Here is a 13,447-nt window from a genome sequence, read left to right on the forward strand (position 1 = left end):
ACGTTTCATGGTATGGCCTTGTATCCATTGTACATTATTTTCTATCACACATCATACATTGCCAACATTTCATGGTATGGCCTTGCATCCATTGTACATTATTTTCTATCACACATCATACATTGCCAAATTTCATGCATGGCCAACATTTTTTCATATGGCCTTGCATCCACTGTACATTATTTTCTATCACACATGATTCATTGCCAACATTTCATGTTTGGAACTACTTATAAAGGCACTGCTAGGCAGATTTCAGCTAAATTTGGCAGAGAACATCCAACTGATACTTATCCACCATCAAATATGATTTCTTTTCCTGTAAATAAGTTTCTTTCAAAAATCTGTTATAAATATGATTGAAATTTGATAAAAAGCATTATTGCATGAAGGAGTTTTAAAAATTTCTGAATGATATGAATTCACTAGCAGCTGTTACTAAAACTATGATACATTTAATTGACTTCTCAATAATGACTGAACAGAATTTGACCAAATTCAGTGGAAAATATGGCATAAAGGCTTTCCAATTGTACAAATAATACTGATTTAGCAATAAATAATGGTTGTTGTTACTAAAAACAGAAAACCATCTGCGTCATCTTCTAAGACAGCATATTAGAATCTTATCAAATTTGACAGAATGTGTTTTAGTTTGGAGGCTTTTAAAATTTATAGAAATGATATCAGTCCACCATCAGATATAACCACCAAAACTAAGAATATATTTAAACAACTTTATCATCAAAAACCTCTCAGCAGAATTGGACCAACATTGACAGAAAGTATCATGGACTAAAGGTCTTTCAATATTGGGCAAGTGATAGTGATATCCCATTAAATATGATGAAAGAAAAGTCCATCTGGTTTTTTGGCCACGACCTGATTGATCACTTTTATAAATTGCACATTTTATTTATTATGGTTTTAATACACTCAGATATCACTGTTAAGAATGTTAAACATTTTATTTTGTCTTGCAGTTGCAATATTATTTTGGAGGAAGTGTTTATTGATCTGAAGACATCAAATTGCTTTACAGACCTAGTGACTAAAACTTGGTAAGTATGCAGTCTTTTTAACAGCTTAATGGCATGTGGAATTTTAGCGATATTGAGTTTTGTATGTTTAAGTCATTCCACTTTGTCCATATTGAGTTTTGTTTGTTAAGAAATGATACAAAATAAATATTATTTAGCTAAGTCATATCAGATCCTTAGTTCAGTTTAAGATTTCTGTGATCTTTATATTTTTCTATAGTCCTGTGTATTGGTATTAAATTTGAAATTAAAAAAGGGAGGTGAATAGTGCTGATTGAGTTTCAAGCATTTGTCAGTATATCATCAAGTTACCTACTAAAACATTATATGACCCTAGTCCTTGCACTAGAAGCATCTTGATTTGGCCATGTTTGTTGATAAATTAGTCTGCATATATGCTGTCCCATGAAACTTCCAAGCAAAAGTGTTCAAAAACTACTAACCAGAAAATTAAAATTTACCTGCAGATTCGTATGTACATGCTGATTTGTTCAGATTTTAAGGCAGTTAAAATAAATTTAAATTTTTAAATTATTTTTAAAAAATGTAAAACTTTTGGACTTGGACATTTTTATAATACCAAAACCTTTTTAAATTGATTAAGAAAAGAACTACTTGAATCAGACACCTTACATTTTGTACAGCATTTAAATTTTGAGACTTGCACATTTTTGTTTTGCTGCTAAGGCATTATTATGTTTACAAATACAAATCTAGCTTGACATAATTCACTTGAAAACTGTATAAACAAAGTCGATTTGACACAAATGTTTTGCCCATGTCTATCCATTCTTTCATCTGTCTCTCGTTCCATCCATTCATCCATCCATCCATCAATCAGTTGATCCATTATGTTTTGTGCTAAGTGCTGTTCGCTGAAGGGTTGTAAGAACACAATTTGTAGTTTTTTCTTTCAGCTCTTCTGTAAACCCCATTGTCTAGTAAATAACTAAACTTTGTTAATTGATAATTTCAGGACACAGAGTTCCCAAGCCATTGAAGTGATCAGTGCTACCTGGCAGGACTATTTTCAGGACTTTGTCCACCTCAAACAGAAAATACTGGAAGAGTTGGTCAATAAAGCTCTAATGAGCATTCTTCAGGAGTACCTCAAGGCCATATTATCCAAGTAATCATTTTTGTTAGTTACTGTATCTTGTTGTCAAGGCAGCCATTTATTTTGCCATGGCAGCAGTATTTTGTTGTCAAGGCAGCCATTTATTTTGCCATGGCAACAAGATCATTATGTGTTGGGAATTTCAGTGTTGTTTAGCAAACTCAAAATTTGAATGTGACTACCATGTTATAAAACGAATTCATAAATCCATGTGGTTTGCTTGTAGATAACCATGCTCCACAAAGATGACTCAAGAATATGAATTGTTTCCTTTCCATGTTTACTAAGTCTAAAAGAAAGCTTGATACAAACAAAACAAATGCTGTTTTAAACGGACAGTAAAAAAGAGGTCAGCTTGGTACATTAATTATTCCTCCATATGCTTTTAAAAGCCGAATATTGGCCAAAATCTAATGACCTTGTCATGGCCATTTGTCTTAGAAAAATTTCAGTTTACGATACTATGAATTCACTCTTTGTCATGGGGTAGCAATTTTCAGCAGGGTGCCAGTCATCTAATTATCCCACAGGGTACCACAGCAGGGTGTCAGACAGCTATTTCATTGAATGACCAGGTACCCACAGCAGGGTGCCAGATAGTCATTTATATGTCCCACAGGGTAATGACAGCAGGGTGCCAGACAGTCATTTTATTGCCCAACAGGGTACCTACAGTAGGGTACCAGACTTATATTAATATAATTCTTTAGTTAATTATTGGGTGATTGTTTTGCAACACTAGTCCATGTGTTGGGTTGGGGGTTACTAATTATCTGGTTAAGTAATCACAATCCATATTACAAGCCCTTCAGGGTGAACTCTTAAAGAAACAAAACTCTCAAATCTTTGTTTTTTGTCAGTGTGCTAGCATATGGTTGTGGTATTTTAATCTTTGGCATGCCACAGAGAATGCCTATGATTCTGTATTATCCTTTCTTATTTTAATATTTTAAAAATGGAAACTTACTGTAGTAAATGTGAAAGCAATTTCTGTAGGCTAATTTTTCCTAGAAGAACCAAAATAATCACAACTGTTGTTGCATACGGTATGTAACAAGTAGTGGCTAAGCCAAAATCCCACTTGGAAATTTTGAATAGTTATCTTAGTTTATCAACAGGATTATTGATGTCAGGTTAGCAGTAATGCAAATCATAGTGATGTAAATTCAAATAAACCTAAAATATGGATATGTTTCTGTTCAAGGTGACAATCTGTTAGATTAAATATATGTATAAACCTGTATGACACTTTCCACTGAAAGACTGATGGTGAATTAGTAAGTTTTGGGTGCAGTTAACTATACAGTCAATTTTGTCAACAGTGACCACCCATGGGAAGGACAACACTGACTCTTAACTATACAGTCAAACCTGTCAACAGTGACCACCCATGGGAAAGACAACACTGACCCATAACTATACAGTCAAACCTGTCAACAGTGACCACCCATGGGAAAGACAACACTGACCCATAATTATACAGTCAAACCTGTCAACAGTGACCACCCATGGGAAAGACAACACTGACCCATAACTATACAGTCAAACCTGTCAACAGTGACCATCCATGGGAAAGACAACACTGACCCATAACTATATAGTCAAACCTGTCAACAGTGACCACCCATGGGAAAGACAACACTGACCCATAATTATACAGTCAAACCTGTCAACAGTGACCACCCATGGGAAAGACAACACTGACCAATAATTATACAGTCAAACCTGTCAACAGTGACCACCCATGGGAAAGACAACACTGACCCATAACTATACAGTCAAACCTGTCAACAGTGACCACCAATAGGAAAGACAACACTAACCCATAACTATACAGTCAAACCTGTCAGTAGTGACCACACATGGGAAAGGCAAAAATTGCCATTGTGCACTGCTGACCTCTGTACACGGGTTCTCACTTAAAAATTGTTTTTGAACAAATACCACATACCAGATATCATTATCAGATTTATTATTATTATTATTATTATTATTATTAATATTTTTCGTGAACTATTAGTAAAATCATATGTTGTTCACATTTATATTCCACACACGATTTACTGGATCCTGATCACTTTATTCCAGCTTCAGTCATCACTGACCCTAAATCACCATTGATCTTTATTTTGTGCACCATGACAGAACAATAATTTCACTAGGAAACAGTTGTTCTTGCTTTCGAAATAAAATTTGGATAAACCACTTACTCACCTTGATGATATCAAAAGTCTGTATTGATTAGGTATTCCAGTGACGCCATATATGGCTTTTCTTTGTGATTTATGATTTGAAACTTCACCTGCCTTTACAGACAAGTTTTAAATATTGGATGACCCCAGCTCCTAATGAAAAGGGGTGTAACTCTTATCTCTTCTCAGAGATGAAGGTTTTCTTCAGAAACAGCTTTAATCTATGGGCAAAATGATGTAGATATCAAACTATACATGTAACACTGGCACATTTCAGCTGTGATAACATGACTTCTTTTCCCACCCCATCAAACAAATTGCTTCAGCCCTTTACGCTAGCAATAAAAATTACAGTGCTTTTGAATTTGACATATTGACACCTTTGAGTTGTAGTGTCAAATTACCTGGATTTAAGAGTGCAAGTGAGATATATGTAAAAAAGTATATCTACCACAGCCATGTAGCCATGTCATGTTGAATGAGCCTAGTGTAAACCCAAATCTCCACTGACATGCTATGAGACCATATCTCCTCTGACATGCTATGATACCAAATCTCCTCTGACATGCTATGACACCACATGTCCTCTGACATGCTATGACACCAAAACTCCTCTGACATGCTATGACACCACATCTCCTCTGACATGCTATGACACCACATCTCCTCTGACATGCTATGACACCAAATCTCCACTAACATGCTGTGACACCAAATCTCCACTGACATGCTATGACACCATATCTCCTCTGACATGCTATGACACCATATCTCCTCTGACATGCTTTGACAGAGCCCTAAATAATGAGCATATATGTATATTGTGCAAACAAATTAACACAAACATGCATCAAGAAATTGCTTAATGCATTCAAATTATGCAAAACAATTTAATTTTTGTGTGTTTAGCCCAGAACTCATTGTGTAGTTTCTGCTTCATGCATAGTCTGTATTTTATTTAATCAATATGGCAAGTTCTGGATGTTTTTTCAACATTTGAAATGATTAATATAGACTTTTTTTATTAAGACAGGTTCCTGAATTTGTAGCCACATTTGAAATGATAGTACTTGTTTTGATGTGAGAATATGCACTCAGATAAAGCCATGTAATTAAGAAGATAAAGCCATGTAATTAAGATTAAGAAATATATTGTTCATTTGAAATAATTAGCAGAGGGGAAAACTTTAGATACTGATCTGGCAGATTATGTGTCAGTAGTCTTGCCTTACCCTTGCTTAATGTACATAGAGATTTGGGGGGAAAACAGGAAAACTGCTCCCATGTACCATATATATTTGAATATGAGCCAAATAATTTAGAGAAAAAAAGCCTGGAAGAAGACGGTATGGGCAGCTTATCAGCTGGACAAGGTCTAAACTTGAATATTTAAAGTTTTATTTGTCGACTGCTGGTATAGCCTAGCCTAGCCTAAACCCATATCTGCTGTGACTCAAATGGATACATTCTGATCTTTTCCTTTGGATATATAAACTATGCCTCTATAAGTATTGTACACATCACAGGGATGCATTCCAGTCTCATTCTTTAAGTATGTGTGCATACTGTAAGAAATGATGTTTGGCTTATATTAAACTAAAATAATATTAAAACACTTCCATGTGTTAATTTTTGTTTACTTTCAAGGTCACTGATGGCATACTTTGTTTCCATTATTAAATTTAATTTACAATTGTCCATGCTAACAATGCCATCAAGTGTCCCCAAATTTGGGGTACCTTATTTTTGTTTCACTGTTTTTTTCCACAGGCCCATTTTGTTTGTCTTTCCATTACACAGCATGATTGCTGAAGTGGGCCAGGTGACCCAAATTATATGCAGCAGCAAATTTGGGTTTTGAGACGTTTCCAGCTTGTCACACACATTATACTTATACTCTTACATTGTAAACAGACATCTAGAGGAATTAGAGAGTCCAGACTATGATTGTAATTTGTGCATGTTTTCTCCAGGAAACTGACATTCAAAGCTTACGATGAACGCAAGCTGACAGCTGAAAAGATGTGCAAGGAGGCAGATGATTTAAAGAAACTTTTTACCAAATATGGAGCATCTAAACAGGTTTTTAATCTTCTTTTGTAGTTTGGTGTTGGTTGCAAAGTTTTATTTGATTTATATTTAATGAAGTATTCACATGAATATGACTTCAAATTTAACTTGTTTCTAATCTAGTCTGTATTTACTTGTAAGTGGTTTTGATTTGTCTAAAGATTACATTGTCAACATCATGGATATTTCATAAATTCTCCATGTAAATAAAACTGATAACTGTTACAATATCAGATTCTCAAGACACAGTAACTTTAATATGTTCTAATTATTGCAGGAAAGTTCTTTTTTTGGCAATGCAGATTGCAGTTGCATAGTTATCTCCCTTTTGGCATGAGTATTGGCTGAAATATCTTTCATATGAACACAATGCTTTTTGTTTAAAATTCAATTTAAATGATGTTTAATTTCATGCTGCCTGTAATTGGATAGGTAAATGTATAGCATACCTTGTTTATACTGAAGTTTGCATTTCTTTGTTGTTAATATTTGTTTTCTTCTTCAGACTGACATGTTCAGTGTTTTGCAAATGATGGCAGAGGTTATTAAGCTGAAAGACACCTCCATGTTGTCTCTTGAAATAACAGTAAGTCATTGAGCTGAAAGACACCTCCATGTTGTCTCTTGAAATAACAGTAAGTCATTGAGCTGAAAGACACCTCCATGTTGTCTCTTGAAATAACAGTAAGTCATTGAGCTGAAAGACACCTCCATGTTGTCTCTTGAAATAACAGTAAGTCATTGAGCTGAAAGACGCCTCCATGTTGTCTCTTGAAATAACAGTAAGTCATTGAGCTGAAAGACACCTCCATGTTGTCTCTTGAAATAACAGTAAGTCATTGAGCTGAAAGACACCTCCATGTTGTCTCTTGAAATAACAGTAAGTCATTGAGCTGAAAGACACCTCCATGTTGTCTCTTGAAATAACAGTAAGTCATTGAGCTGAAAGACACATCCATGTTGTCTCTTGAAATAACAGTAAGTCATTGAGCTGAAAGACACCTCCATGTTGTCTCTTGAAATAACAGTAAGTCATTGAGCTGAAAGACACATCCATGTTGTCTCTTGAAATAACAGTAAGTCATTGAGCTGAAAGACACCTCCATGTTGTCTCTTGAAATAACAGTAAGTCATTGAGCTGAAAGACACATCCATGTTGTCTCTTGAAATAACAGTAAGTCTTTAAGCTGAAAGACACCTCCATGTTGTCTCTTGAAATAACAGTAAGTCATTGAGCTGAAAGACACATCCATGTTGTCTCTTGAAATAACAGTAAGCCATTGAGCTGAAAGACACCTCCATGTTGTCTCTTGAAATAGCAGTAAGTCATTGAGCTGAAAGACACCTCCATGTTGTCTCTTGAAATAGCAGTAAGTCATTGAGCTGAAAGACACCTCCATGTTGTCTCTTGAAATAACAGTAAGTCATTGAGCTGAAAGACACCTCCATGTTGTCTCTTGAAATAGCAGTAAGTCATTAAGCTGAAAGACACATCCATGTTGTCTCTTGAAATAACAGTAAGTCATTGAGCTGAAAGACACATCCATGTTGTCTCTTGAAATAACAGTAAGTCATTGAGCTGAAAGACACCTCCATGTTGTCTCTTGAAATAACAGTAAGTCATTGAGCTGAAAGACACCTCCATGTTGTCTCTTGAAATAACAGTAAGTCATTGAGCTGAAAGACACATCCATGTTGTCTCTTGAAATAACAGTAAGTCATTAAGCTGAAAGACACATCGATGTTGTCTCTTGAAATAACAGTAAGTCATTGAGCTGAAAGACACCTCCATGTTGTCTCTTGAAATAACAGTAAGTCATTGAGCTGAAAGACACCTCCATGTTGTCTCTTGAAATAACAGTAAGTCATTAAGCTGAAAGACACCTCCATGTTGTCTCTTGAAATAACAGCAATTTGTGAAGCTAAAAAGCACATTATGTATCTGGAAATAACAGTAAGTTATGAAGCCAAAAGTAAGATATTAGGCTGAAATACGGTGCTCTATTGTTGGGTGTTTTAACAATTCTCTAATTATCAAGTGTTTTGACAGTACTATTATCAAGTGTTTTTACTGTACTCTATTGTCAAGTGTTTTTACAGTACTTTATTGTCAGGTGTTTCGACAGTACTCTAATCATCAGGTGTTTGCAGTGTAAAAACACCTGATAATAAGAGTGCTGTAAAATATGGATAATAAACAGGTGAAAATAAACAGACATGGAGATGAAGCTCGCACATGCCTTCTGGTTTTGCTGCAGTGAAAATATGCATATACTGAGATTAAGGACATACAGGCCCTTTGATATTGTTGTAGTCAAAACAAACACCTGTCTGTATGTAAAAGAAAATCTTAGACATTAAATTCATTTTTGGGACTATTATCCTTATTACCAGATTATTGTGACTATATATTTTACACAACCTAGTGTTTTTGCTGCCTTTTTGCCACTTCTTTTTCTTTGATTGATTTTGTTTTTACTTGATATGCTGTTAAGTCGGGTCACTAAACTAATTTCTTACATGACACCAATGAGAGATGGGTTTTCATTAGGCTGGAACAGCATTACAGATGTGATTTTTCTTCATGTCACATAGTCAACCTTTATATCACATGGTCACGATGTCATTAACATGTACGTGATGTCACAGTCTTAAGCTCTTAGCAGCATGCTGTTCATTTTTACAATCATACAAAATTTTTGGGTTTTTTCCCTCATTAAACATAATAAAATGAATCAATACATTTGTTTGTGAACCAGTAAACCTCATATTAACTTCTGCTTCTTGTCATTATGTACGAGTTTTACTGTTTTTTACAAACCTTCATCTTTCCTTAACAGGGTCTTGTGAAGAAGCATCCGGACATCCGTATGGAACAGCTGATCAACCTGATGTTGTGTCGTGGAGACATGAGTCGATCTGATGCTAGACAGGTAGATTTTTTTTCATTTCAAATTTATTAGGAGATAGCAAGAAATTGTTGCATTGATGTGGCTTTTGTCTTTTTCTTGAGCATTTATTTACTCCACAGGAATTGTACATCATAGCAGTTTACACAAAAACATTGTTTACAAGAACCATTTTTTCAAGATGTATCTATTTTGATCTTGCATCTGTTTATTATAGTTTTTTAACCCCATCTTATTTGAAGATATTGGTGCTGTTTAGTTCCTGTAGTATTTTTGTGTGTCTGTGTGTGTGTGTGTGTGTGTGTTTGTGAGCAATAGTATATGTACAAGAATGTGAGATTCCTCCTACTTAGTCTAAAATAGAAATTTCAGATTTTCAGGTATCACATACACTCTCTTATAAGTCAGATCCAACTGCAAACTGCACAGACCCAGATCTGTTATTGCTTAATGCTCTGGTAGATCTTGATCTGTGCAGATTGTTAATCATAATTAGCTGATCTGCTAGCACATTGTGTGATGGCAGATCAGGGTTTATGTGTGATGGCATTGTGTGATGGCAGATCAGGGTATGTGTGATGGCAGATCAGGATATATGTGTGATGGCAGATCAGGGTATATGTGTGATGGGAGATCAGAGTATATGTGTGATGGCAGATCAGGGTATATTTTGTTTCTAATTTCATGGTGTATGTTTTTGTAATCATATCATTATATGTTTTTTATCTTACAGGTGTTGTCTAATGTTGTAAAGCGCTTAGAGTTTCTAAAGATTAGGCAATATACAAAGTCCTCATTATTATTATTATTATTATTATTATATGTGTGATAGCATTGTGTTATGGCAGATCAGGGTATATGTGTGATGGCGTTGTGTGATATCAGATCAGGATATATGTGTGATGGCAGATCAGGATATATGTGTGATGGCATTGTGTGATGGCAGATCAGGGTATATGTGTGATGGCATTGTGTGATATCAGATCAGGATATATGTGTGATGGCATTGTGTGATGGCAGATCAGGGTATTTGTATAATGGCAGATCAGATATATGTGTGATGGCATATCAGGGTATATGTGTGATGGCATTGTGTGATGGCAGATCAGGGTATATGTGTGATGGCATTGTGTGATATCAGATGAGGATATATGTATGATGGCATTGTGTGATGGCAGATCAGGATATATGTGTGATGGCATTGTGTGATATCAGATCAGGATATATGTGTGATGGCATTGTGTGATGGCAGATCAGGGTATATGTATGATGGCAGATCAGGATACATGTTTGATGGCAGATCAGGGTATATGTGTGATTGCATTGTGTGATGGCAGATCAGGGTATATGTGTGATGGCAGACCAAGATATATGTGTGATGGCATTGTGTGATATCAGATCAGGATATATGTGTGATGGCAGATCAGGATATATGCGTGATGGCAGATCAGGATATATGTGTGATGGCAGATCAGGGTATATGTGTGATGGCATTATGTGATATCAGATCAGGATATATGTGTGATGGCATTGTGTGATGGCAGATCAGGATATATGTGTGATGGCAGATCAGGATATGTGTGATGGCATCGTGTGATGGCAGATCAGGATATGTGTGATGGCATTGTGTGATGGCAGATCAGGGTATATGCGTGATGGCAGATCAGGATATATGTGTGATGGCATTGTGTGATGGCAGATCAGGGTATTTGTGTGATGGCAGATCAGGATATATGTGTGATGGCATTGTGTGATGGCAGATCAGGGTATATGTATGATGGCATTGTGTGATATCAGATCAGGGTATATGCTCTTTGCAGTTGTACCTGATTTATAAAGGAATATGTATGTTAATATCTGTGATGGTTTGTAAGAAAATGAAGTCCAAGTGTTTGGAACTGGTATAACAAAATTTCATGCCCTTAATCTTTGGTACCTTGGCTGTGTATATAAGAGTCTGATCTCTGTTTTACAGATGGTACTGGATACAATAGGAGAAGAAGACCCACTAAAACCAAAACCAAAAGGAATCTTCTCTGATTTAGTGTGAACATGAAATAAGAATTGGCTGAGAAAAATATATTTTGCCATGTGCTTGTGAGGAAGACCGAGTATTAATCATTTAAATTGTAATATTTGTGTTTATATTTCTGTTTTATTTGTGCAATATTCTTTTATCAATAAATTTATTAGACCTTTGTCATAGAGTTTACACCTTTAAACTGCATTAGGCACACATTGGACAAAATGAATATGCTGTGAAATGAATTATTGTAGCAGAAATAAAATTGAGTGACTTTCTCAAATAAAGTTTTAATGTTTTTAACCACTGCAGATATCTGGATCTTTATTTTTGCAGTGACAACAATAAGTATTTTCTATCCAAAGTAAAATTGGCTTTCTGACAGATTTTGATCTACTCATGATACCATCAGACTCCATAGAGGACATGTCACTATGACTTATTTGTACAAATCATTAATACATCAGACTCTGTAGAGCACATGACACTACAACTTATTTTATATATATCATGACTACATCAAACTTCATAGAGTACATGCCAATATGACTTGTACATTTGTCATGACTACGTAAAACTCTAGTAAACTGCCACACTGCAGACATCGTAGCGATATGACTGAATTTTTTTAAAAGCTACATTAAAAATCCCAGTCACACGCTCTCTATAGAGGACATGTCTCTGACTTGCTATATACATTTGTCATGACTATACCAAACTCTAGAGGACATATCTCTTATTTTATACTTTTGTCATGACTAAATCAAACTCTGTAGAGGACATGTCACTATGACTTGTTTTATACATTTGTCATGACTACATCAAACTATAAAGAATGAGTCACAATGACATCAGTGCTCAAAGCAGTCACTATAGCTTGTTTTATTCATTTGTTCCATGGTTATATGAAACTCTGTGGAGGACATATCACTATGACTTGTTTTATACTTTTGTCATGACTACATCAAACTCTGTAGAGGACATGTCACAATTAGTTGTTTTATACATTTGTCATGACTACATCAAACTATAAAGAATGAGTCACAATGACATCAGTGCTCAAAGCAGTCATTATAGCTTCTTTTATTCATTTGTTCCATGGTTATATGAAACTCTGTGGAGGACATGTCACTATGACTTGTTGTATACTTTTGTCATGACTACATCAAACTCTGTAGAGGACATGTCACTATTAGTTGTTTTATACATTTGTCATGACTACATCAGACTATAAAGAATGAGTCACAATGACATCAGTGCTCAAAGCAGTCACTATAGCTTATTTTATTCATTTGTTCCATGGTTATATGAAACTCTGTGGAGGACATGTCACTATGACTTGTTGTATACTTTTGTCATGACTACATCAAACTCTGTAGAGGACATGTCACTATTAGTTGTTTTATACATTTGTCATGACTACATCAAACTATAAAGAATGAGTCACAATGATATCAGTGCTCAAAGAATTTTTTTTTAGACACAGGCCATGGGCTGGTGACCTAAATAAACTCACAAGCCCTTGCGACAAACACGGACTCCAATTTCCACATGCCCAAAACTTCCCCATTTTTTAAATTGTCGTACAATGCGCAATAGCTACAATTCTAATATAAATTCAATAAGGGTCAAAGCGGTTTGAGAGTAATGCAGGTGTTATTAGTGTTCATCACTACACTTACTAGGGACTGGATGGTCATGTTCTGTCTAACTTCTCTGCTGGATTCTCTAAGTAAATTCTGGTCAGATTTTTGTTGATATGTTTTTTGCAGTATATGCAAAGAATATTCTCCCATTTATCTTTTCATTCTTTTTTTTACCTGACATGTTTCTCAAAGTAAAACTCTGTCAACTAAGAGTTCTGAAATTTATTTTTGTTGTGCTTTGCTGATAGCTAATTGCTTCCTAAATCAGCTTCAGAACCGAAATACACTTTAACAATATTCCGACAACTGAAATAATCATGCTTTGCATTCTATATATACAGCTAAATCCAACTGCAAAGAAACGTTGCCACTGTTCACATACTTGTCAAAAATATAAAATACATATGGCTTAAACATTCTCATTCAAGGCAACAATATGTAATAACTTCT

General features: G+C 35.1%; 1 protein-coding gene across 2 annotated transcripts in view; it reads left to right on the forward strand.

Moving 5' to 3' along the window:
- LOC149774695 (exocyst complex component 3-like) overlaps window positions 1–11,662 on the forward strand; it is an 81,850-nt gene extending 70,188 nt beyond the window's left edge. For both annotated transcript variants that reach the window (XM_089944900.1, XM_089944901.1), the window contains exons 19-24: window positions 984–1,061; window positions 2,017–2,169; window positions 6,323–6,431; window positions 6,925–7,005; window positions 9,260–9,352; window positions 11,304–11,662. In XM_089944900.1, coding sequence (XP_089801026.1) covers window positions 984–1,061; window positions 2,017–2,169; window positions 6,323–6,431; window positions 6,925–7,005; window positions 9,260–9,352; window positions 11,304–11,378 — 589 coding nt within the window. In that variant the 3' untranslated portion in view covers window positions 11,379–11,662. The remainder of the gene's footprint in view (window positions 1–983; window positions 1,062–2,016; window positions 2,170–6,322; window positions 6,432–6,924; window positions 7,006–9,259; window positions 9,353–11,303) is intronic.
- Window positions 11,663–13,447: the final 1,785 nt, after the last annotated feature.

Source organism: Sinohyriopsis cumingii, unplaced genomic scaffold (assembly GCF_028554795.1).
Source record: "Sinohyriopsis cumingii isolate HCF-2022 unplaced genomic scaffold, ASM2855479v2 utg000160l, whole genome shotgun sequence".
Taxonomy (NCBI): Eukaryota; Metazoa; Mollusca; class Bivalvia; order Unionida; family Unionidae; genus Sinohyriopsis; species Sinohyriopsis cumingii.